The sequence below is a fragment of the Pseudorca crassidens genome, chromosome 11, assembly GCF_039906515.1.
Source record: "Pseudorca crassidens isolate mPseCra1 chromosome 11, mPseCra1.hap1, whole genome shotgun sequence".
NCBI lineage: Eukaryota > Metazoa > Chordata > Mammalia > Artiodactyla > Delphinidae > Pseudorca > Pseudorca crassidens.
The window spans coordinates 26,787,079-26,813,548 of NC_090306.1; the positions used below are offsets into that span (position 1 = coordinate 26,787,079).

Here is a 26,470-nt window from a genome sequence, read left to right on the forward strand (position 1 = left end):
TCATATGATCTATCATTCATGTATAGTTAACACGCATTTAAAAATACACTCATTTTAAAAGTAATGTATAAATATACTACTTGTATATTGATATACATTATCTTAACTACATTTTGGAGACAAATTTTGTCCAGTGTTTTGATTCAGAATGATACCCCAAACATTTTTTAACAATTGCTGTAACACTCCTCTGTTAAATTTATATAAGCCATTTTTATTTCTATCTATAATTCTGGATGCCATTTTATCTCCATTTTAGATTGTAAAACCTTAAAGAACATCTAAAAACATCTCTTAAATGTTGATGAATTACTGTTTTCCCCATTATCCTAAACAGTTATTTTTCTTTTAGAAATCAAGACTAACAGATATCCTAAAAAAGAAGGTGCAAGAGCACTTGTGATTAATGGTAGCACTAGATTTTTTTCAGTAGATCCTTTCTCAAGTAAAGGATTTCTACTTTTATCCTATGGTATTGACTATTAGGAACATAAACTGATTTGAGAAATATATAAAGTCTTAAGTTTTGGAGAATGAGTTCATTGACCTTTCAGAGAGATCATAGTTCAACAGTGTTTAAAGTTACTTCGAAGAAATAATGTGAATAGCAGTTCTGGTTTTTCTTGTGCTTTTAATGAGCAGTCCTATTTTAAAGGGCAGCTTCTACATTTTCCACAATCTCTAATGTTAGAGGAGTTGGAGAAGAGGAAAAATTTTGAGAAGTTAGCAAATAATAAAAAAGGAATTTAAAATATACTGGCTGAGGCCTTGCAAACAGTTTACAACAGAACCTCTTATTTATTTATTTATAAACCACAGTGTTACTTCTGCCATTCTTTATTTTCTTTACAAATACACTTTTTTGGGGCTGTGTTGTGTCTTCGTTGCTGCGTGTGGGCTTTCTTTAGTTGCAGCGAGTGGGGGCTACTCTTCGTTGCAGTGCACGGCCTTCTCACTGCGGTGGCTTCTCTTTGTTGTGGAGCACAGGCTCTAGGCATCATGGGCTTCAGTAGTTGTGGCACGAGGTCTCAGTAGTTGTGGCTTGCGGGCTCTAGAGCTCAGGCTCAGTAGTTGTGGCGCACAGGCTTAGTTGCTTCGCAGCATGTGGGATCTTCCTGGACCAGGGCTCGAACCCGTGTCCCCTGCATTGGCAGGTGGATTCTTAACCATTGCACCACCAGGGAAGTCCGAACCTCTTATTTAGACAGCTCAGGGTTCCAGTTATACGTGCCACCCATCATGTCTTTCTGACCCTGCCATCTCTCTGAATAGATTAAACTCCAGGTGGTTACTGGATGTGTATTCTCCTTGACTGCTGTCAAAGGAAATTAAATTAACTTTGTTTAGTTAGTATCAGTTTGATATGGTTGGTATAGGTTTTGGAATATGTTTTTTCAGGTTGCATCTGGAGGTGGTGGGGTTGGAGATGGTGTTCAAGAACCAACAACAGGCAACTGGAGAGGAATGCTGAAAACTTCAAAAGCTGAGGAGTTACTAGCTGAGGAAAAATCAAAACCAATTCCAATTATGCCAGCCAGTCCACAAAAAGGCCATGCTGTGAATTTGCTGGATGTGGTAAGCTGCAGAATTTGCTTGAGGACAAATAACCAAATTACCAGGAAAACACTTTAAAAGACAAAAGGAACTGAAGTCTCAAAAACTTATTGAATGTTAAATGTTGTCATTTCAAAATGGCACAAAAGTAACTTTTTTCTCCCCCTCACCCCATTTAGCCAGTACCTGTTGCACGAAAACTATCTGCCCGTGAACAGCGAGACTGTGAAGTTATTGAAAGACTCATCAAATCTTATTTTCTTATTGTCAGAAAGAATATTCAAGACAGGTTAGTACTGTTATATAAATCAGACTAGAATACTGCGAGATGATTTCATAATCTGTTTTGAAAATACAAATATTTTTAAAAATTTACGTTTTTATTCTAAATCAAATGGATTATCTGATGTTTTGCAGTGTGCCAAAGGCAGTAATGCATTTTTTGGTTAATCATGTAAAAGATACTCTTCAGAGTGAGTTAGTAGGACAGCTGTATAAATCATCCTTATTGGATGATCTTCTGACTGAATCCGAGGACATGGCACAGCGCAGGAAAGAAGCAGCTGATATGCTGAAGGTAATTACTGTGAATTTTTTTGAATTTTCTTACTTGGGTTGTAGGTATAAACATTTATTGTTTAAAATGCATTCTGATCCTTGGAGATACATATATATAGTCTTTGTATGATGGCTAATCTTTTTTTCTTTTGGCACTTGATTAGATTCAAATTTCAGAGAAGACACTGGTTAGTATAAATCAACCACATATAAAGTGGAGAGGTTATCCCACATTAATTCAGATTCTTTCTTTGATATTCCTTGTTATTATAACTTAAGCATTTATAATTTTTATAATTTTCTTTAATGCAGGCATTACAAGGAGCCAGTCAAATTATTGCTGAAATCCGAGAGACTCATCTTTGGTGAAGAGAACTATGTAATACTGAGACTCACTGACTTGCTAGTTACTGCCTACTTGAGTAGAATTTTATTTATGAACTCCTGTGTATTGCAATGGTATGAATCTGCTCATGTGAAGACTGGCTATAAACTGAAAATTATTCTCTGTATTGCAGAACGAATCACACATTTAATCCAAATAATAAATGGCTGTTTCTAAAATTTCCTAGTATATATAAAATACATCGTCTATCTTGTGACAGTTTCATCTGAACTTAAAAAGAACTGTTAATAATTCTAGTTGTACAAGCAGTTTGTCTGTGGATAAGATGACCTGTGTAATCTGCTAGTAGTCTTAAAGCTGCTGCCATAGCCCTTCAAGAAGAATGCACCAAGACACCATGTCATACGACTATAATGCATGCACTATTATTTAAACCGAACTGGCTTTGAAAGAGGTGGGTTGACAAGTTACTCAGTAGTCAGTCACTATTCCACCTGTTCTTTGATTTAGTTTTATTGAGCTTCTCTGAAACCTTTGATGTGTTTGTAAGAAAGCTGAACACACGAGAGGATCTGTAACATTGACAATGATGTGATGTGCATAATGTGTAGCTACAGTCCTTCCACTTCTGGATCCACATTCCCCTGGTGCGTTAAAAATTACAATATCATCTTTGATCTTACTTAAACCTGGAAGCATGAGTTATGTTTTCCTGCATTAAGAACATCTAGCCTTGATTATCTAGTAAGACTTGGTAATGACCATCTTTCCTTTTAGTTTTCAGAAGTCCTAATAAATTCCCCTTGGTTTTCAAATATAATAGTAATAATTCAGATACATTTTTAAATTGGAGCCCTCAGACCATGCTTCAAGATTCACTTGGAGGTGGGACTTAAAACCAAATACTGTGGTGATTTTAAGTGTATCTTCTTCCTATTAGTTGTTAATAGTTACTTTTGCTTCACACCAACAAAGTACATTAGAATAGAAAGTAATGGTGGGGCTTTATTATTTAAGGAAAAACATCCTGACACACACACATACTCTTAAAGGCTTTCAGGGGTTGGGAGTAAGGTTTAGAACATATATACATTTTACCAAAATTCCCCAGGTGATTCTTGATATGAATTACATTATAAGTTTTAAAATGATAAATTACATATTACAGATATTAAAGTCTATTTTTAAGTTACGACATTTATGAAGGACTATTGGCAGGAACATATGAATATGTCTGTTACTCTTGGCTAATGGCACCCATTTACTGTACTAAGACACAAGAGACTCAGCAACTGATCTCAAACATAAAAAAACAGATTCAGTCTGATATGATATGGTACTACTTATACTTAGCAGTACCATCTTCATAGAATACATGCTTCCAGAATGTTTATTAGCATACTTTAAAATCACTCTGCCATTATTAAACCTCAGTTTTGAAATTATAGCCATCCATGATTTACTTATTTCAGATAGATCAGATGACTTCCATTCTAGTCTAGCTTTTTTAATTTGTAAGAGGGGAAGAAAACTTACAATGCACCTTTCTCTAGCAAATTTCAAATTGAAAACATTACCTGCTATGATAATGCACTTGCTAGTACTATACACCGTGTACAAAGAAAAACAGAGACAAGAGGTATGCAAAGAGAAAACCTCCTTTTGTTGACACTTAAACTGAGTAAAGTTCTGAAATGCAGAGATGATCTCTGACATTTATAATGGATACCTGTATGTTCTTACTATGTAAATAAACTTGCTGGTATGAAGTGACATTAAAGTTTGTCAATAAATGAATTCTTCCTAACTTTACTCCTAGAAGAAGGTTTAGATAAACTATAGCTTTTTTAACATATAAATCTACTTTGGAACATAGCAATACAGCTTACACTGTATGAAAGTTTTATGACTTTCTTCTTTTTAGATTTTCATAATTGACTGAGGTATTATTACATCTCCATGTTTTGCATATGAAGATAATGACTTGCTCCAAGTAATCCAGGTAGTAAATAGCTAGAATTTGAACTCTAAAGCCATGCTTTGCTGCCTGTAAGATTTTTCTAGAACACATCTGATTGCAAGCCATTTTGTGTTTATGTTTGTGCTTCACTTGATGCTCAGGGCAAATAGGGGTGCTATTACCTTCAATATTTCAGATGTTGGAAATAGTTCTGGAGAATCAACTTGCCTAAAGAATGTAGAGCTTAATTTAACTAAGTCTTGATTCCAAATCCTTTAAATTTGACCTGAAAACTTCCCTTACTGGAATGTCTTTTGATATTCTCAAATGATTAGATATTTAGTGTATATATTTTGCCTCTATTTTATCTTGTTGGTTACTTAACTTTTCAGTTCATCTCAAGCTGCAGTCTGCTTGGGGACATAAGTTGAAACTTAAAACTAATTTAAAAGTTGATAAATTTATAAGACATTGCTACCGTTTTTTTTACTGAATTTTAGAAAACAAGGCTATGAGTAAATTTAATTTTATGGAAACACAGTCAAGGGACTGGAAAACTGAATTAGAAACTTTCTGAAAAGTCAAGTACTGACTTTTCTTTTCCTTGAAAAGAAACTATTTCTACTGTAATTTCTAATGCCAGCTACGGCTTCCTCTAACTTTTCTCCCTTTTTACGGAGAGCTGTATTTGCTTCCTAAACAACAAAAAACCTCTAATGAGATACACACCTGATATAAAAGTATCCACGATTACTTATACTACCTCTTTTTCATTGTTCCTCCTTATCTCCAAAACAGCAAGGACAGGATAGGAAAGACAGCATTTAGTTTTTCATAAAGCGTAATTATTAAAATAGAGATTAACCCTAGAAATCATGCTTTTCTGTGGTAGTCCTTAATGTTTAAGGATCAGGAAATAAAATATCCCACTATTACACAAACTTATCCAACCTATATAAATAATGAAATTACTCACACTGTGAGGCCTAGAGTACACTCCATTCTTTGTCTTTGAGTTGCATAAGTGAAGGTATAAATTCGTACATCTTGAGAATGAATGATGGATAAGTTTGAACCACTGGAAGGAGTTTTCATCATAGCTGAAGCCATTTTATAATGTAGAAGTTCCTTTTTCCTATTTTAAGTAACGAAAGCCCATTCTTAAGAATATGTTGTCCAACAACTAAAACACTCTCAGGATTTGTTACTTGTCTGTGATTTATACTGACTCCACCTTCTGTTATCATCCGATACCTGAAAAATAAAAATGTTCAGTAATTAGATAAATCTAATCACTGTTGACCGCTCCCAATAATACAGATACATCATTATTTCATTTAATTTCAAAGGCTCTCCTATTGAAACCATTTAGCACTAAATTGTTATCTTCATGTTTATTAGATTCTGCCTCCCCTTTAACGTTCTAAAGGAGAAATTCAACTAATATTTTAAATAGGTTGGGCAACCCCACTACTCCCCAGAATAAAGAGGATACAGACTGAATGTGAGAGGGGTGTGTGAATCTGTTTACTTAGGGCCTCTGTTCCTGTGATCTTCTCAAATTGTGACAATCCCTAAGCTGACTGATCCCAGTGTATTTATACAATAGTGGTCACTTAAACGTAAGCCTTTTCCAATGCTGGAGAAAAAACTGACCAGGTTAGACTAATTAGAGAGAGTATAGTAATACTAGATTTTAAAGAAAATTTAAGGTATTTTCAGCAGTAAGTACTCAGTTTTCACTTGATTCTCAGACTAACTTAACTTCTACAAGGAATGAGATGCCATTATCAGGAAAAACACCACCTCTAGAAACACAGGTTGTGAATTGTAACTGTGAACCTAAAAGTTAAACAATCTTACCCTCGGGGACCACCTGGAATGGCATTTGCTTTGCGGCACGTATCTAGGACACTTGTTCCAGGGTCAAGAACTAATTCAGAAAATGAAGCTTCTTTAAACAATTCTTTTAACTCTTGATCAGACATGACCTCCAGTGCCTCTATGCTGCTATGATAAAGGGCTTGTGTACACCTGAAAAACACATTTTGAGAGCCACATCATGTTGAGTGCTTACTTAGACATGTGTTCTAACACCCAAAAACCAGTTATGAAGTACCCATTATGTTCCAGATGGAAAGTTTTTCAAACAGCAACATTGATCTTGTATAATTTATAAGCTTAATTCAGGATAATCTTTCTTTCTAGTAAATGTAGGCTAGTACTTTAAAGCAGTTAACGCTGACAGTCCTTGTTAGTGGTAAAAGATGACTAAAACATTGGCTCCAAATGTCCTCCAGTCTCTTAACTAATTAATCAAGTGTTCATTATTCTAAGAGGCCACCTTTTAGCAGAGTCCAGCCCTTCTTGTCCATGAACAAGCTTTGTTACTTCTGTAGCAAGTCGTTTCTGAGGACCCCGCTTTTCTGGCTCTTTGACATGCAGCTGCATTATGTGGTCAATCTCTGGAAGGGGCAGAAAAGTGAAGAGCTTCAGGTACCTTTGGGACAAAAAAAAAAAAAATCCCGTTAGATTTACATAACATACCTAATTTTTATCTCCAGCTCCCTTACCCTTTAAAGAACATCCTGCTTACTTTAGAACTTATTTTTAATTATGAAATATAACATACAGAAATGTACTGAAAATGACAATAATACACACACCACCCTGACTGAAGATGTTACTATTTTGCCATCTTTGTTTCAAATCCTTCCTTTTTAAAAAAGTCATAAAATAGTATAGATATAGATGAGGGCCCCATCCACCTCAGATATATTCTTTCTTGCCCCAGAGACAACCACTAATCTAAATTTGTAGGCATCCTTCCCAACCATGTTTTTATATTTTTGTTTTCTGTGTATGTACTCATAAATAAAAACTGTAATTTAAAAACTGACAAATATTTTATATGTATCAACTTTTAAAATCTTATCTTTGGTGAAAAGCACAGAGAAATACACAAACAACAGACATAGTTTAATGAATCATAAAGCAAATAGCTGTGTAACTATCACCTGTCTAGGTATACAACACTGCTCCTACCCAAATCCCCTCACCCCTCCAAGGTAACCGCTCTTTGGACTTTTCATGGTAATTACTTCCTTGTTTTTATATTTTTACCATCTCAATATGCCTCCCTAAACAGCATCACTTAGTTTTGCCTCTTTTTAGACTTTATATAAACAGAATCATACAGAATATATATCTTTTGGTTACTCTGGCACACCATTATGTTGGTGATTCACCCATGTTGCTGTGTGTACAGCTGCTGAGTACACATTCCATGTTATGAATGCTTCGTAATGTATTTATTCTAGTGTGGATATTTGTGTTGTTCCTACTCTTGGACAGTGGTTGATGGTGTGCACATGTGCACTCATCCGTTAGGGATGTGCCCAGGGGGAGGGACTGCTGATCACAAGTCATGAGTATTTGACCTGAGTAGGCAGAGCCACATATTTTTCCAAGTGGTTCTATACCTGTAATGTAAGTGCTTGACATTAAGCTTTTGATTGCTTAATGCCAAGGTATCCATTTCAAAGACATCGATCTCGAATAAGCATACTGCCAAATGTATGACACAGCTAGTACCAAACCAACCAGATAAGGAACCAGGCTGCCGCCACTCATGAAAGTCCCCTTTCAGAAAGCCCTGGGTAGCCGAGATAACTGACTGCTTGAGTGACCCCTCTTCACCTTTCCCACTCCCTAATTCTCACTCTATGTTTTAAATTAGCCAGTGAAGAGTGAACCTGCGAAATCCTAGGCACCCCAATAAGGACAGAGCTCCGGGCCCATGCTCCCTCCTTCCCCATCCTTGACTCACTGTGTGGCCCCTGTAGTGCCATGTGCCCTCCAGAAACTGTAAGTAACACATCTTTTTTAAAGTTCCCTGATGATTATTGCTGAGCTGTCTCTTACAATCATAAGGACCACAGCACTGGTCCAGCCACAAGGTTGGCTCTGGCCCAGGAAATGTCTGTGAGGGCTCCTACACAGTATGGACCGAGGTGAGCACCCCCAGGCATTTCTAGCTCATGGTATCACTACCAACAGGCTGAGGCCCATACAACAACTGGCAATGGCATAGTCGGCAGGACTGCATGATTGCCCTTTAGCTTTGACTAGTTTACTAACTGGCTAACCCAGGTGGGCAACACCATTTGGGAGGACAGCAATGCATGCTGGAGGTCTATCATTCTATGCCTTTTGCATATTGCCTCTGCTGTGCTGCCAGCGGTATCCATCCCCAAACGTCACTGCTGCCATAATTCAATGATCTCCGCAGAGCAGTGTGATCAGTGATCAAGGCCATATGGTCTAATGAGATGATCAGACCACAAATTATACAGACGTTGATTGAGTACATGAGTACATGAAGGTCCTCCACATCTCAAGGCCAAGGAAAGCTAATGAGGGTGGAATGGACCCCAAGGCTATTATCACTGCCCAAGCTGAGGCTCTGAGCTAAAGGCAAGAGGAAAGAATAATTCCCACAGGTAAGAAGGAGGGAGACCTCCCCCTGGGACTGGTGGGTCATAATGGGATTACACTTCCTAACCTGGATGAATGGAACAGCCTTGTATCAGGAAACTACTGGCAGAGCAAAAGGGGAAATACAGTCGAGTCTTGCTGTCACTCTCTGTCCCCCAAACTCGATGGGATATCGTGGGTCCAGTACCTGGTATGATGTTGCTAAACAATGGACAAATATAAATGTCCTGAACATCTTGTGCCAATGCCTCGTAAGACCCCTGAGGAGGTACACCAGCTCCTCGATAATACAGAACCCCTATGGATGCTTCCTGGATGTTGCTTAGTGTCGCTGAGTACCAACATTCCAAGGCTCACAGTGAATGGAAAACATGAGATTAGGCCTGTCTCCTGCTGTGCAAAAGTGGCATGGTCCAGTGGGTTTATCACTTCTATGACCAGACTCACTCAAGTGACCCCCTCTTCATTCTAACCCTGAAGAAGTCCCATTTGACCCTGAGTCCAGAAAATTCTTTTTACAAAGTGCTCCCTCTAATCACGGGGTAGTGCTCCTACATCTTACTGGGACTGTCAAAACCATTCAAAAGGCACTGGAGAGCACTGACAGTGTTCCTATACATGGAGGAAATTACTCATTAAACCACCACTGTACTCAGATATAACAGGTAACAGGCCTTTTCATGTTCTGCAGGCAACGCCCTCACTGCTCACTAATTCTTTGCCACAATCACAATCACATGCAAGTCTGCCACCTTCCACTGGGGTGAGGCACAACAATGTGTTTTGGAAGCTGCCCAGCAGGCAGTCCAAGGAGCCCTACCTTTAGTCCCACCTGGCTCCACATTCCAAGTCAGTGCTTGACCATATCTGACTATGCCCCCTTGGAGTCTCTGGACCAAACATAAGTCTACCTGATTTCCTATGGGGTTTTGGATTAAGTGCCTAACCCCAAAGGATTCTACAGAGTTCTTTTAGAAACTGAGGCCCTAACTGGCCCCCAATCAATACTACTCCCTAACGCCCTGGGTTAGAGATGCCTCTGGCAGAAGCTTAACACCACAACTGATGCCTCCTTGGTAAAATGAAAATGGTACCTTCAGGAGAGGGCTAACCTTGATGTCAAAGCCTTTAAATATTACAGGAGAGGGCTTCCCTGGTGGCGCAGTGGTTAAGAATCCACCTGCCAATGCAGGGGACACGGGTTTGAGCCCTGGTCCGGGAAGATCCCACATGCCAGGGAGCAGCTAAGCCTGTGCACCACAACTACTGAGACTGCGCTCTAGAGCCCGGGAGCCACAACTACTGAGCCCACGTGCCATAACTACTGAAGCCCGTGTGCCTAGAGCCCGTGCTCCACAACAAGAGAAGCCACCACAATGAGAAGCCCATGCACCGCAACGAAGAGTATCCCCTACTCGCCACAACTACAGAAAGCCCATGCACAGCAACAAAGACCCAACACAGCCAAAAATAAATAAATAAATAAAAAGTAGGGAAAACTATATTATGATTCAGAGTTATAATTATATATCTGAAAAATCAAAAAAAAATTATAGGAGGGTGTAGCTTCCCTCATGATCAGCTCCTTCCTCTTCCTCTGGCTGCTTGGGGAGCCCGTTGGAACCAACTGTCTGAGACGGACAGGGAATCCATATTCTTCACCAATGGCAGCACCACCATGTATGCACTGCAGCTTGCTGGAGGGCTGTAGCATTTCCCCGGTCTCAGGCACCTCTCTAATTGAAGAAGGCAGTCCCGGCTCAGCCCCATTGGCAGAACTTGTAGCTGTTCACTTAGCCCTTAGAGAGCCATAAAGAGGCCTCTGGCAGATCCACATTTTCACAGACTCCTGGGTTATTGCTAATGGCCTCGCGGTTTCGTCTGGCCAATGGCTAAGGGACAATTTTCTCATATAAGACAAGCCCATTTGGCCCAGACATGGAAGGAGTCCCCAGTTCCTATCATTGTTAAGTCTCATGTTTCCGCTCAGACTACCTGCTCTATGCTGGAAGCCATTTTCAACAGTACTGCAGATTCCCTCACTAAGCCACCACACCGCCCAGCACAGACCCTTCCTACCAGCTTGAAAAATGGGCCCACACAACCTTGGGTCACCAAGGAATTAATGCCTTAACAGTTTGGGCTTAATTGAGGGGACTTCCCATCTCCTCAGCAGCAGCCAAAGTTGTGATAGACGACTATTCTCTGCTCCCAAACCAAACAATGGAGGATATCCAGATGGGGACATATTCCCTGGGGAGACCAACCATGCTCCCACTGGCAGGCTGATTTCACTGGCCACTGCCCCCTTCTCCTGGGGCCTCCAGATACGCCTTCACAGTCATTAATACTTACACGGGACTCCTTTGGGCAACTCCCAAATCTCTTTCCTCACTAAATTTATTCTCGTTCCCTTTGGATCGCCAGACATTACTGACTCTGACCCACTTTACCTCTCCAGAGATTAAACAAAGGGCTCTCCAACATAATATTCTTTGGAATTTCCATCTAGGCTATAGCCCCAGGCAGCTGGCCTCACTGAGCATCACTGGCCTCCTTAAAGAGACACTCCTGAAATTAGTTTTAGGCAAGTGGTCCCCCAAATGGACTGAACTCTCGCTCCAGGCCCTCATCTTGTTTAATTCTTGCCTCCTGGGCCTTCCTACCCTATATACCAACTGTTATGCACACATCCAAATCCCCCTTTTGGTCACCTCTGGCAATCCTCAAGCGTTTACCCTCCAAGAGAACTCTCCATTCATGTAGCGTTCTTTATTTTTGCTCAATAGTGGTTTGCAATGTTCTGCAGGCAAGTATTATACATTTAAAAATTTTTAAGAATTATTCCTAAGTTATTTTGATGATAGTTATGTCAAATGATATTTTTTTGAAAAATTCACTCCTTTGTTGCAGGTGTATTTCTCATTAATTTATATTCTTCTAAGAGTTTAAGATATTGTGAATTAATAAGAAAATCACTTTAAAAAAGGACCTTCAAAAGGATCTTCTTTTATGTTAAAGAAAAGGAACTTTAGAGACAAAGGTGAAATAAAAGTCAAGATGAAAGGAGTAAAAAACTAGAATATGCAAGCAATAATGTCCTAAGAACCTGCTAGATGTAGATGACAAACTTGGCTCTAAGTTTTCTAGCACCCACAGTGGTTTTCTGCTTTAACCAACAAAAAGTGTTTAACTACAATGTTCTGTGATGTACTAGCCTTAAATAGAATCTACGTTAAAACAAAACAAAAAAACTATGAAGGGTACAGGGAGATTCAATGGCTAAAATTTATCATGAGTTTTAATGAACTTAATTTTTCTCAGCACACAATTAAGAACTCACCTTTCTACCAAATCATCTTGCTGCCTGACAAAAAATTGATACAATTCAAAAGGAGATGTCTTATCTCTGTTTAGCCACACAGCATTGCCAGCAGACTTTCCCAGTTTTGCTCCAGTTGTACTTGTAATTAGAGGAACAGAGATTCCAAATACATCTTCTCCAGTCAACCTATGCATAAAGAAGAACTTTATTATGTGCTTTAAGCTCAAGTGGTGGTAGGTTCTGCTAATCATTCTCAGATTTCAGTCTGGTTTCTTGATCTAAGAAAACCTCCTTGACCTCCTAAACCTGGATTCCTGTCCATCTTACTGCTTTCACAGCACTCTATTGTGACATTTGTCATTCTGAGCTGCAATTGAACCAGTGACTCTGGGCAAGCCAAAGGGAAGTGCTGCATAACTGGGGCCTAGACATTTTTAAAGGTTGGGTAGGAAGGGGAGAGAAAACTGGGTAAAGAGGAGTCAGGTAGAGACACCAAAAGAGGTGTCTTAAAGGGATTTTAAAAATCAGTAGCACATGAGCTAGTCCTGTAGTTCATCTCCCTCAAGGAAGTGCCACTGAAATCTACATTATTCGCCAAATATTTGGTGCTGAAAAAAATTTTTTTGAGATGCCAACCAATGACTAACACTTAGCTTCACGGAAGGTGCAGAGCAAAGCAGAGACTACTCAAAGAGGCCCAGTCACGTTCAGGTTATAAATGAAGACAAGCAGTCTTTCAAATCAGAAACACAGAAAAAGCTTCTTAAAAGCAGCAAACACATACAATCCGAATCCTGACTAGGAGGGTCTATTTCCTGCAGAGCTCTATAATATGTCCCATACCTAATACCATTACTTCAGCCCTTTAGTTCTCATTAGCCAGTGATATTAAATTAATACCATTACGGACCCTTAATGGAAATAGAACCAACAAGGGCAGGAACGAAGGGCGTCATTCCACAATGCTAACAATGCAACACAGGCTATTCGTGTGTAAATTATTTGGTCTAGGATTTCTCCAGGTCTAAAGGCGCTTACTTATGGATGAACTCGTATCCGGACATGATATTGCCCAGCTGATCAGATCCACCCAGCTGGACCCGGCATCTATAATGCTGGAACAGGTAGTAGAAATCATAGGCCTGGAGCACCTGGTATAGAAACTCGGCCAAACTCATGCCTTCGGAGCTCTTGAGCCGAGTCTGCACGCTCAGCCGGCTTAGCAGCGTGCCCATGCGGAAATGGCCGCCCACTGCCGCTAGGAAGTCCACCACGTCCTGCTTCTGGTACCACGCCGAGTTGTCCAGCACGGTGAAGCTGCCCCAGGTCCGCCCATTAGCGAAGAGCTGCTGGTGATTAGCCGCCAAGGCTTTGAGCCCTTGGCGCAGGGCGCGCGCGTTGCTTTGCACGCGCTCTGCTTCCAGCGCCTCGCGCTCCTTGGTACGGCCGCTCGGGTCTCCCAGGCGCGCCGTGGCACCGCCCACCAGGGCGATCACGTTGTGGCCCGCTCGCTGGAAGTGAAACAGGCCCAATAGTGCCAGCAGATGCCCCACATGAAGCGAGTCGGCCGTGGGGTCGAAGCCGCAGTAGATGGTCTGGGGAAAACTGCCCGCCGTGCCACGGTCGAAGAGCTCTGGGAGCTCTGTCTTCGTACCCCTCTCAGGGAAGAACTCCTTGAACAGGCCCCGAGCCTTCTGCATCGCCAGCAACCCCTGAGCGCCCGAGTGGGCCTCACGCAGCCCCAGGGGTAAGACTCCTGACAGGCCTAGGGTACCAAGCCCCTGGCCACGGGAAATGCACCGCAAGATGGGCGCCGCCATGTTTGCGGCGGCACGAAGGGAATGCTGGGATCTTAGAGGCCCACCACAACCCTCAGTGCCCGCCTCCTACAATTCCTACGGAATTTACTTGTGCTTTTTTTCTGCGCATGCCCACGTAGGGCGGGGCGGTTAGTTACGGAGCTCCGCAGCCTTGGAGTTCTGACTACCTGGGTGTAGTTACCGCTTAAAGTCTGGTCACCGTAAGTACACTAAAACTTAATTTCCTCATCCGTAACTTGGCTATGTTTATGATAATAGTTCCTATCTCAGATGAATGTTGTGAGAATTAAGAAGGCACCTGGCACATATTGAGCATTCTAAAATATTAGCTTTTGTTTAAACTTTCACGTAAAAATAAGTTGTGTTGCGCAAGTTGTTTGAAATCTCAGTCCTATGCAAAAAATTGTTCACAGAAGTTGTGAGGGGTCAGGAATTGGTTTAACCTCATGGAGAGATACGGGGTTGGCGTCGAGACGCAATTTCGTAATACTGATTTCCAAATGGATGAGAACACCTCAGCCCCCAGTATTCATTAGCCTCTCCAGGAGGTGGCAGTCTTGTCCAAGCTATAACGAGATAAAATTCAATAAATGCAGAAAGCCCAGTTTTATTAATTTATTTCAATTACAGGTAACCAGGTGGGACACAGCTTTGGCATAAGTGGATTCAAATTAGTAATCACATTGGTACAGCAATAGCCAGGTGTTAACAGTTCTCCAAGCACTAGGGATGGGGGTCTGTCTGGCAGCTGGCTGGCAGGGATCCAACTCCAAAACTCCATTTTAAAGTCTCATTTCTGGAATCACTTGCAATGCTAACTGTCTTAGATAGAGTTTCCTGGGAAAGAGACTCGAGTGGGAGATTTGTGTGCAGAATTATTGGGGTGTGCCCTTGGAAACGACATCTGTACTGAAGTGATGGAAGCAGGGTTGGGCAGAGGGAGGGGTTGCTCTATGAACACTTTCTTCAGGCAACTCCATAGGGAGCTCTGGAGCTGGGATTTCCTTTCAGAGTCATCCTGATTAGAGGCAAGGGGGCATGCCTTTGTACCCTGTTATTGACCTGTCCTTAAATGTGGAATGCCCCGCTGTGAGTCATCGGCAACCAGTACTCTCAGCGGCTGGGAGATTAAGTGCATTGATCCTGAAGCCGGCATCTGGGCCATGCTCCAAACTGTTCCCTAAAGGATCTTTTCCATTTCTTAACATTATAAAGTGACTTAACAGAATGAAATATTATTTTTAAAAATTAGTTTCTTTGTATATGTGATTATCAGTGAGTTTCTCATTGCCAAACAGTAACTTCAGTAGGAATTTTAGATACTTATTCATCAGGCTATGTATTTGTATCCCAAATCCCATAATTTTTTTTCCCCAAAGCACATAAACTGAATGATTTAATTTAATATCAGCAAGAGCCAAACTGAATCTTGATAATGAAAATGAAGACACAGCAATATTTTCCTCCAGAAAATGAACATTTGAAGGAAGAAACATTTCTTTAAAAAAAGTTTATTTGTAAAAGACAGCCTCTTGCAACAAGGTTTTGTATTTATATTTTGATTCTGTGAATTAAAGTGATATTTTAAACTGCATTGAATGTAATTCATTGAATGTCTATCATTATCTTCCTGCCTCAGTTTAAAAGATGCTAGATTAAAAAATATTTACAGTTCCTTCTGGTCCTGAAGGAACTAAGCAGGGCATGTTCTAACTCTCATGTTGCTATTCAAAATATCTTAAAATTTGCCATCATAACCAGTTTAGCTGCAGTCTTGTTTCACACCACTTTGATCAGGGACATATTTCAGTATGTGTAGCAGGAAAGTCTCCTGAGCACACAGCAGATGGTGCTTCCTATTTAGTACCTAACACACAGGAAGATTTTAACATTTTCAAAGGAGTATCTTTCATTCTTGAGGTTTCTGGTTAATATGACAAGTAACTATCTGTGACTTTTACAGGTATGTTAGTAATTTTATACCAGAATCTATGACTTCATATTGTGGTTTAGTTACTTAGTCACTTCAGGAGATCATACTTCTTATAGAACTCTACCTGTTTCACCATTCCTTGATTGCCTGTGCTTAATGGAGAACTTTTGTGTACAATGAAAAATAGAAAAATTTTATCTGACATTAGAACTTATTATAAGGTCTTTATAGATTTGAGTTCTGCTTGGTGTCTTCTTAAACTTAGTTGTATTTCATGAACCGGTAGTGAACTCTGGTACAGAAGGTAATATCAGAACAAGTGCTATGTGAGACTTGACAGTGGCTCAATAACAGCAAGTTATTTCCTTTTAATAATTTGTCTTGGTGTAATAGGAAGAGTGCAGCTTTGTCTAAAAAATGGAAGCAACTGAAGAAGGTGGGACTTTAAAATCTTTGGAATTATATACATGGCTGAAATTTTATGACGCTGGAACTTGATTTGAGCCTGGGGTAAGTAAAGGGGCACAAGTTGATTCTTGCTGGGTTTTTTGGCTTCAGAAGTGAATGAACAATGTTAAAATGTATTTTAGAAAATATGGTTTATCTCAACTGTGATAACTTGAGGTTAGCTAACCTTGAATTAGGGGGACATGTATTTCATAATTACTCTTTCCTGAAACAAAATGCCATATAAATATTCATTTTGAAGGGATCTCTATTTTATATGGTTTGATTTTCAAAATGTAAACAATTATAAATATAATAGCATTTAAAAAGCATAAAAAGAGTAAAGATTAATAGTGTTTTAACTGGCCTCTCACAAGTTATGCCCTACAGTTTAAAGTTAGGCACTCCTACTTAATTCTGAAGTGTTTATCTGTAACATGGTACATATTCAGACTATAGCAGAGATCTGCCTGGGGCTGAAATATGAGCTTATCTAAAGGTCACAGCAAAATGACAGCAGAAAGGAGGATGAGGAATTCTGATCATTATAATTACTATAAAATATTGTTCTGACTTGTGTTTCCTTTTTTCTCCTGGAGACTGCAAGTATATGTTTGTTCTGGAACATAAGTGGTGACATAGGATGCAGAAAGAAGTGGCTAGGAGTAAGGAATAGAAATTGTATTTAGTGATGGCCTTCCTTCCAGATAAAGTATTTCCATGATATTTCTATTTCCTACTACCTGAGAAAAGAAAAAAATAATTTCTAAAGGCTGGTTTTGAGCCTTTGTATAATAATTAATGTCAGTCTGCCTCATAATTTCATCTTCTCTCATGGCTTCACTGTTGCAAATATTCTTGAAACACCATAAATCCTAAAGAATCCTGCCACCCTGTCCACCCTTACCTGTAAGCCAACCCTTCCCATTTCATTCCAAACAGATTCCTTCTAGGAAGTTTCCTTTGCATTAGGTGGGATGTTTTCACTATCCAAGTTTTCATGTCCCTAAAATATATTAAAATGTGAAATTAGTAATGCTCACCCTTCTCACAAGAAAGTCCATTAAATTTGGTTAAAAGTATAAATTTATGCAGATCAAGTGCCTTGAAACCTAGTCTACATCCTTTTATTGAAGTGGCTCTGATGCTTTTTGAGTTGGTGGTCATCTTAACATCCAAACATTTTTCAGAAGAGTTTAGTTCTTTGAAGCTGTTGGTTGCAGGAGCATATTAGACCAAAAAACAAACCCCCCAAAAACCTGTTACTAAATGTGAATTTTCTTTCTGTACTGGAGTTTAAAGGACACAAACAGGTGTTCATTCTTTGTTATGCTACTTTTGTAGTCAGTGGAATAACCTATAGGGTTCACAGTTGCTTTAAGTATATGCACCTGATCACATACCGATGTGGCTGGATAATGTTTTGAGATATTTATGTTTTTTTTTTTTTTAATCCTTCATTTTCCCCTTTCTATTCTATCCATTTAATCTGACAGAAAGTTCCATGTGTCAGTGCCTGGGGGAAGTCAGGGAGGAATGCAGAATAAGTCTGGAATTTTTGTGACTTTTATTTCCAAAAGTCAAAAACCTAGGGACAGGCTAAAGTTTGAGGAAATAAGCTTGGAGAAAGTGACAGGATTCTCCTTGTTAAGGAGGGCCCTAATCCTGGGCAGGAGAGCCTGGGTTGTTGACCCTGTTTGCAAGAGGAGCTATGCAGTGCTGCCTGGCCTCAAGGAGATGGTCCTGATGTACCTCAGGCCTGGGGTTCCTGGCCTCACCAAAGATGCCTCTGCTCCATTTGAGACAGGGTAGTGCCTCAGCACTAACTGGAGGCCTCAGAGAACTGCCGTGGGCTTGACCAACAAAGATGGCTAGAGTGATCAGAATAGGTTGGAGATTATTATTTCCTGGGACTCATGAAGGATGATCAAATTTTGATGAAAACCTGGAAGGGGAGAGAAAGAAGCCCAATGATGATGGAGAAGCAATTTTCCACCATTCTAGTTGTTAAGGACTCAGAACTTTGTTCATTCACTTAACAAATTTTTATTAAAAGTATTCAATGAATCAGGTACTGTTCTAATGTCTCAGACACATTCAACCAAAGAAAGATCCCAGCCCTAGTGGAGATGAAATTGCTTATGAAGTTATGTTTCACTGAGTGGTCCTATTCTTCACCAACTTCCTTTTTCTGACCCAGGGTCCTTTTCCACCCCTAGGCCTTGGAGCAGAGAGAGGGAATGACTCCAAGGTTATTGTTCCAGGAACATGCAAGTTAGGATGGGGCTATGGGAGAGAAGCATTGTGGAGAATATGACAAGAGAAGGATACCCCTTGTGGAAGAGTGATGTAGAGTTAAAGGGATCCTGGGCCAAAGAATTCAAACTGATCTTCCCCTTTCGATCTGCAGTTATGTCTTCCTTCAATATTGCAGCGTTGAATTTTTTTTCCTAAAATAACTCTTTCCCCAACACCTTCTTTTCTGCTCTGAGTTTGGTGATAGCTGGTGCAGTCCACACCAACATTTTGTTTCACAGGATCATGCTTCAGGGGTTATTGGCAAGCCACGGGAGCTACTTATTTGTTTGACAATGTGATGGAATCTTGGAGACACCAGTTTTGATTGTATTTTGAAAAGATTAGTGCAAAAAAATAATGTCTTCAGGCAAGATAATTTTTGAATTTTCCTATTTCTCAATTTACCTTAGTAATTTTCTGTCTCTTTGACATAGTGTACAAATGAGACAATCAACTCATCATTGTCTTTCCATCATGGCCAACTGAATTTATGTCTCCATGAGAGAAGAAGTAATACAATAAGCAATCAGTCTATGTTTTGTAGAGCATTTCCATTTTGATTCAATCTATTTTTGTATTTTTCTTTTTAGTGTCTTCCGTATAGGCTTTATGTGCTTCTGTGTAAGCACTATGGCCAATTATCGAATAAGAAGCAAGTCAGGAAACATCTTCTAACTATTCTATAATGAGAACAAATACCTTACATTTACTTGTCTCAAACAGAAAAGTCAAACATCACTTCCTTTATCCTCAGAACAACAAGAAAACGTGGTTCTGATTTGTGGTACAAAGGACTAGGAGTCATAGAACTGGGTAGTTGTCTCAGCTCAGCCTCCACTAGTTGTACTCCTTAGATAAGCCACTTAACACTATAGGCCTTAGTGTCCTCATTTTACAGATAAAAGGGCTAGAGTAGGTTATCTCTAAAATCCCATCCAGCTCTAAAATTCTGAGATGCCTGTTTGCTATTAGATTAGTCAAAGTTCTAGTTTATTGTTTCTTAACTTTATCTTCATTATTTAAGCTGCCACACAAGAGAGGACGTCAAAAGTGTGTTCATCTATCTCCTCCCCTATTGATTTACTGAAGTAGTAGAAGCAAGTTTAAGTCAATGTCTACATGGCTGTAATTAGAGTCAAATTGTTTTATGATAACATTTGAAAAATGAAGATTTAGAAAGTGACAATTAACCAATGAAACATGGATCATATTTGCAGAAATGTTTAGTTTTAGTCCACAGTGATCTCATTCAGAGCTGTCCATGGATGAGAAATCAAACTGGAAGGGTCTCACTAACAGAGAAGGCAAATGAGAATGACTCCTCTGTATGCTCAGAGCTATTTTTTCTGAAACCAGAGGAAATCTTGAGTACCCATGCCCCTCTTCATTATGCATTTTATGAAACTTTTCTCCAAGCATGGAGTTTAAGGAAGATTTAAGGTAGCGGGAATCAGGGACACTTTTGTTGGTGTCAGATTGTGACCAAATACATACACTAATTGAGACACCTTCCCTATGAACTCCTAATTATTACTTTATACTACACACTTGAGAATGCATCCTGTAAGTAGGTGACCATAAGCCCTGGTTTAGAGGCCTCTTGTCTCAGCCTAATTCTTTCTCTTTCTCTCTCTTTCTTATTGAAGTACAATTGACCTACAACACTGTGTTAGTTCCTGGTGCACAACATAGTGATTTGATATGTCTATACATTTCAAAATTATCACCACAATAAGTCTAGTTACCATTTGTTACCATACAAAGTTATTACAACATTATTGACTATATTCCTCACACTGTACGTTTCATCCCTGTGACTCATTTATTTTGTAAATGGAATTTTGCACCTCTTAATTTCCCTCACCTATTTCATTCATCCCCCACTCCCCTCTCCTCTGCCAACTACTTGTTTGTTTTCTATGTGAGTCTGTTTCTGTTTGTTATATTTGTTCCCTTGTTTTTTTAGATTCCACATAGAAGTGAAATCATATGGTATTTGTCTTTGTCTGATTTATTTCACTTAGCATAATACCTTCTAGGTCCATCCATGTTGTTGCAAATGGCAAGATTTTATTCTTTTTTAAGATTCCATCACACACACACACACACACACACACACACATTCCACAGTTTCTTTATCCATTCATCTATCAATGTGTACTTAGGTTGCTTCCAAATGTTGGCTATTGTAAATAGTGCTGCAATGAACATAGGGGTGGGTATATCTTTTTGAATTACTGTTTTCCTTTTATTCGGAAAAATACCCAGGAGTGGAATTCTTGGATCATATATGATAGTACAATTTTAAATTTTTTTAGAAACTTCCATGCTGTTTTCCATAGTGGTTGCACCAACTTACATTCCCACCAACAGTGTACAAGTGTTCCTTTTTCTCCACATCCTCACCAACACTTGTTATTTCTTGTCTTTTGGATAATAGCCATTCTGACAGATGTGAGGTGATATCTCACTGTGGTTTTGTTTTGCATTTCCCTGATGATTAGTGATGTTGAGCATCTTTTCATGTGTTTACTGGCCATCTGTATGTTTTCTTTGAAAAAATGTCTATTCATGTCCTTTTCCCATTTTTTAATCAAGTTTTTTTTTAATGTTGAGTTGTATAATTTTGGATATTAACCTCTTATCAGATATATGGTTTGCAAATATCTTCTCCCATTTAGTAGGCAGCCTTTTAATTTAGTTTCCTTTACTGTGCAAAAGCTTTTTAGTTTGATTTAGTCCCATTTGTTTATTTGTGCTTTTGTTTCCCTTGCCTGAGGAGACATTTCCAAAAAATCATCACCAAGATCAATGTCAGGGAGCTTACAGCCTATGTTTTCTTCCAGGAGTTTTATGGTTTCAGGTTTTACATTAAGTCTTTAATCCACTTTAAGTGTGTTTTTCTGCATGGTGGGAGAGAGTAGTCAATTTGATTCTTTTGCATGTAGATGTCCAGTTTTCACAACCCCATTTATTGAAGAAGCTGTCTTTTCTGCATTGTATTTTCTTGCCTCCTTTGATGTAGGTTAATTGCCAGTCTAAGTGTGGGTTCATTTCTGGGCTCTCTATTCTTTTCCATTGATCTATGTGTCTGTTTTTGTGCCAGGATCATACTGTTTTGATTACTGTAGCTTTGTAGAATAGTTTGAAGTCAAGGAGCATGATACCTCCAGCTTTGTTCTTCTTTCTCTATATTGTTTTGACTACTGGGGGTCTTTTGTGTTTCCATACAAATTTCAGGATTATTTGTTCTAGTTCTGTGAAAAATGCCATTGGTATTTTGATAGGGATGTCATTGAATCTGTAGATTGCCTTGAGTAGTAGGATCATTTTAACTCTATTAATTATTCCAAATCCATGAGCACAGTTCATCTTTCCATTTCTTTGTGTCATCTTCAATTTCTTTTCTCAATGTCTTATATGATTTATTCCTAAGTATTTTATTCTTTTCAATGCAATTATAACTGGAATTGTTTTGTAAATGAGTCTTTCTGTACTTCCTAGACCTGGATGTCTGTTTCCTTTCCCAGGTTAAGTAAGTTTTCAGCTAATATTTCTTAAAGTAAGTTATCTGCCCCTTTTTCTCTTCTCCTTCTGACCCTTACAATGTGAATATTAGTATGCTTGATGTTGTCCCAGAGGTCTCTTAAACTGTCCTTATTTTTTTTTATTTTTTATTTTTTTGCGTTATGCGGGCCTCTCACTGCTGTGGCCTCTCCCGTTGCGGAGCACAGGCTCCAGACGCGCAGGCTCAGTGGCCATGGCTCACGGGCCCAGCCGCTCCACAGCATGTGGGATCTTCCCGGACCGGGGCACGAACCCGTGTCCCCTGCATCGGCAGGTGGACCCCCAACCACCGCGCCACCAGGGAAGCCCCATGTTCTTATTTTTTAAAAAATCTTTTTTAGTTTTTCTCATCAGCTTGGATGAGTTCCACAACTCTGTCTTCCAGTTTGCTGATCTGTTCCTCTGTATCATCTAATCAACTATCATCTAATCCTTTTTCAAATTATTCCCTCTGTGCTGGGTCTTGAGTGTGTGAGAATTTCATGTGAGGTTTTGCGTGTGCCTTTAAGAGTGGAGTCTCTGATAGCACAGGGAACTCTACTCAATACTCTGTAATGGCCTATGTGGGAAAAGAATCTAAAAAAAAAGGAAAAAGAGAGAGAGTGGATATATGTGTATGTGCAACTGGTTCACTTTGCTGTACACCTGAAACTAACACAACATTGTAAATCAACTATACTCCAATAAAAATTGAAAAAAAATGGAGTCTCTGTTTTCTATAGCCCTCCAGCTCTCCTGTATCTAGCGCCCCCCACCCCACCTTCCAGCCTTCAAAGCCAGCTTTCCCAGGGGGCTCATCCTCCTGGTGCAAAACCCCCAGGTTGGGGAGCCTGATATGGAGTCTGAACCCCTTGCACCTTAGGGAGAACGTATGCACTTGTGATTATCCTCTCGTTTGTAAGTCACTTACCCTGAGGGTGTGGGTCTTAACTATACCATGTCTCTGCCCTTCCTACCTGTCTTGTTGTGGTTCCTTCTTTATGTGTTTAGGTGTGGAAATTTTGTTCCTGCTAGTCTTTAGGTTGTTCTCATTGATACTTGCTCTGTAAATAGTTGTAATTTTGGGGTGCCCATAGGAGGAGGTCTTCCTACTCTGCCATCTTGGCCACCTCAGACTAATTCTTAATATGTCCCTTTTACTCTCAAAAGTGTGCTGTTTTGACAATAAATTATATGGTATTTCTATCTAAAGTTTCTACCCTGGAAAACAGTTAATCCAAATTTATTTTATTAGGAGTTTTTAATATATTTTTTGGAGGATTCTTGGATATGAATTTATTCTCCATATTAATATGAGTTTTTAATAGTCAAAATAGTAGGGTGGGGCTTCCCTGGTGGCGCAGTGGTTGAGAGTCCGCCTGCCGATGCAGGGGACACGGGTTCGTGCCCCGGTCCAGGAAGATCCCACATGCCGCAGAGCGGCTGGGCCCGTGAGCCATGGCCGCTGAGCCTGCGTGTCCAGAGCCTGTGCTCCACAACGGGAAAGGCCACAACAGTGAGAGGCCCACATACCACAAAAAAAAAAAAAAATGGTAGAGTGAATGGGCATACAGAACTGGTTAGTAGGTTAGTCCTACAGTACTGAAATGGCAACATGTATAAAGAATAATGAGGGACTTCCCTGGCAGTCCAGTGACTAAGACTCTGTGCTCCCAACAGGGGACCAGGGTTCAATCCCTGGTCAGGGAACTAGATCCCACAGACTGCAACTAAGAGTTTGCATGCCACAACTAAAAAAAGGTCCCACATGCTGCAAAGAAGATCCCACATATGGCCATGAAGATCCCACGTGCCACAACTAAGATCCGGCAAGGCCAAATAAATAAATTAATTAAATAAATAAATAAATATTAAAGAATAATGGAATGTTTATGTATTTTGGTCTTGATCATATGGAATACAGGAGGATGGGCACAAGGATTGAATCAGGTTATTATTTTAATAGTGAACTGTTGGGAGAAAATGAAATATCTAAAGATAGAGGACTGATTAATTATATTAATTATATTACAGCATAAACCCTACTGGTATGTTTTGTAGCCACTAAAATTATGGTTATAAAATATTAAGTAAAATCAGAAACAAAAGTATACCTATTTTGGGACTTCCCTGGAGGTCCAGTGGTTAAGACTCTGTGCTTCCTCTGCAGGGGGCATGGGTTTGATCCTTTGTCGGGGAACTAAGATCCTGCACACCATGCGTACTGCAAACAAAAAAAAAGTATACATATTTCATATTAAGGTGGGAAAGAATTCTCTAAGATTAAAAATAATGGTGGGAACATACATGAAGAGATTAAGAATTTATGTTTGTAAAAAAATACAATGATAAAAATAAAAATATAATGCATACAAGAAACATCTAACTTATTAAACATATCTCAGATATGTAAAGAGTGCTTAGTAATTAATGAGAAGAAGGCTAATACTCTAATAGGTAAATGAATAAGGAAATCACAGCACACATACACAGAAAGCCCAGTGGCCAATAAAATAATTTCAGAAAATGCTCAGGCTCACCAGTTATTAAAGAACTGTAGTTTAAAGCCATATTTTCCTCATATAAAATGTTTTGGTGTTTGAAGTGACTGACTGACTTATAAGGCAGCAGGAGTTGATCTTATAAAACTAAAGATATAGAAGATTTAAAGCATATCTCTATATAAATAAGCCTACAGTACTACTCAGATGAGCGATTGGGCAGCCTTGCGAGCACAGAGTAAAAGATCCACAAGGAGAGCCTTGGTAATGCTCACTCAGCCACTGTCCAGGGAAGACAGGGAGGTATAGCCTTCTGACTTGGAATACATCCATGATGATGACTGGCAAGTTGATCCATAATGTAGAGTTAGGTAAAAGGGGCAGGAATAATAATAATGATATACCAATAATAACAACAAACATTGAATGCTATGTACTAGGCCTTGTGGTAAGTGCTTTACATGCATTTTTTAATTCTCACCAAAAACTCTTGAGAGAAATTTCATTATTTGTATTTAGTTCACAGATGAAGAGACATCAGTACTTGAATCCAGATCTTTCTGACAACAAAGAACATATAAGATTTTTAAGTAGTTTTTCACTCAAGAGATATGTATTAGACCTGTATTAGGTTCATGAGAACTTAACAGAGGGGAAGACAGATGACTCTTGTCCTTATAGAGCTTTAATTCATAAAAAAGTCTTTAATCCATTTTAAGTTGATTTTTGTGTATGGTGTAAGATAGTGGTCCAGTTTAGTCTTGTGCATGTGGCTGTCCAGTTTTCCCAATACCATTTATTAAAGAGATTATCCTTTCCCCATTGTCTATTCTTTGAAGCCATCTTTCTGATGCTGTTTCTGCTGGCAAACAAGCCATGGAAATGTGTCAAGAGGTGAAAAGCATGACTGTAGGGGCCAGACTCAGTGTTCTGGTGTCTAGTGCTGAGAGGCAGTTATGGAAGTAGTAGAAGCAGCTATGGTTTGCTGGTTCCAGCTTTCTGATCCCCCTATTACTGAACCACAGAAGCTCCAGTGGCAGCCCCTTTACTCCTACCTCTTTGTTCCTTCCAACAGTGATGATTCCTTATTAAATCCCTTGTCTTAAATACCTGGAGTTGTTTGTTTCCTGCACTGAATATTGACTGACATCTCAATTCTCATTTGACTCACTTCACTCTCCTGGTTCTAGTTTCATGCTCCCTAAGCAGCCATCCTATCATGATTTGATAGGCAGTCTGTGTAATGGCTAAGTATAACCTCTGGAATCAGATTTGGGATCAGATCTTCTACAATGATCATAGGCAAGTCACTTAACCTTTAGAAATCTCAGTTTCCTTACTGTAAAATATTAATAGTGATGCTAATGTACCTCACAGGGTTGTCACGGAGATTAAATGCCACCTTGTATAAGTGCTTTGTACATAATAAAAGTTGATAAATGACAGTTGTGTTATTCCTATAGTTATTGTTATTGATATTACTAATATGTGTCTGACTTTCACACACTTTCTTTGGACTCTCAAAGCAGAGGACAGGCCCTCATGACCTAATCAAAGCCCTGTTCTTAGACATCACTGTTACTATATATCTGTAAGATGATATATTTTGTAGTCGTTAAAATAATTTTTAGAACAATTTTCCACAACATACATAATGGGTGACATTCACATGCATGAAAACCACA

At 39.4% G+C, this 26,470-nt stretch overlaps 2 protein-coding genes and 1 long non-coding RNA gene across 14 annotated transcripts in view; 2 read left to right on the forward strand and 1 right to left on the reverse strand.

The window, feature by feature from the left end:
• Window positions 1-2,676, forward strand: part of DNM1L (dynamin 1 like) — a 61,421-nt gene extending 58,745 nt beyond the window's left edge. For all 8 annotated transcript variants that reach the window (XM_067696121.1, XM_067696116.1, XM_067696118.1 and 5 more), the window contains 4 exons: window positions 1,399-1,575; window positions 1,734-1,843; window positions 1,972-2,131; window positions 2,425-2,676. In XM_067696121.1, coding sequence (XP_067552222.1) covers window positions 1,399-1,575; window positions 1,734-1,843; window positions 1,972-2,131; window positions 2,425-2,481 — 504 coding nt within the window. In that variant the 3' untranslated portion in view covers window positions 2,482-2,676. The remainder of the gene's footprint in view (window positions 1-1,398; window positions 1,576-1,733; window positions 1,844-1,971; window positions 2,132-2,424) is intronic.
• YARS2 (tyrosyl-tRNA synthetase 2) lies at window positions 753-14,134 on the reverse strand. 3 transcript variants are annotated; one of them, XR_010932315.1, is made up of 6 exons: window positions 13,279-14,134; window positions 12,259-12,426; window positions 6,763-6,918; window positions 6,282-6,452; window positions 5,395-5,672; window positions 753-1,312 (listed from the first exon to the last, which is right to left on the reverse strand). XR_010932315.1 is itself a non-coding variant. In XM_067696124.1 (5 exons), the coding sequence occupies exons 1-5, from the start codon at window positions 14,058-14,060 to the stop codon at window positions 5,513-5,515; spliced, it is 1,437 nt and encodes a 478-aa protein (XP_067552225.1). In that variant the 5' UTR covers window positions 14,061-14,134; the 3' UTR covers window positions 3,444-5,512. The 3 variants fall into 3 exon arrangements, 2 of the variants coding, with proteins under 2 accessions (XP_067552225.1, XP_067552226.1); XM_067696124.1 differs by lacking the exon at window positions 753-1,312 and having other exon boundaries at window positions 3,444-5,672; XM_067696125.1 differs by lacking the exons at window positions 753-1,312; window positions 6,282-6,452 and having other exon boundaries at window positions 3,444-5,672.
• Window positions 14,119-26,470, forward strand: part of LOC137201778 (uncharacterized) — a 100,501-nt gene continuing 88,149 nt past the window's right edge. For all 3 annotated transcript variants that reach the window (XR_010932317.1, XR_010932316.1, XR_010932318.1), the window contains exons 1-2: window positions 14,119-14,260; window positions 16,387-16,503. This is a non-coding gene — a long non-coding RNA (uncharacterized lncRNA). The remainder of the gene's footprint in view (window positions 14,261-16,386; window positions 16,504-26,470) is intronic.

Excerpts from the sequence above, each read along its gene's own strand:
- YARS2 (XM_067696124.1), bottom strand. The coding sequence starts at position 14,060 with ATGGCGGCGCCCATCTTGCGGTGCATTTCCCGTGGCCAGGGGCTTGGT. Across the intron at positions 6,919-12,258 it reads CAAGATGATTTGGTAGAAAG|GTACCTGAAGCTCTTCACTT; the intron begins GTGAGTTCTTAA and ends TTTGTCCCAAAG. Across the intron at positions 6,453-6,762 it reads GGGCTGGACTCTGCTAAAAG|GTGTACACAAGCCCTTTATC; the intron begins GTGGCCTCTTAG and ends TGTGTTTTTCAG.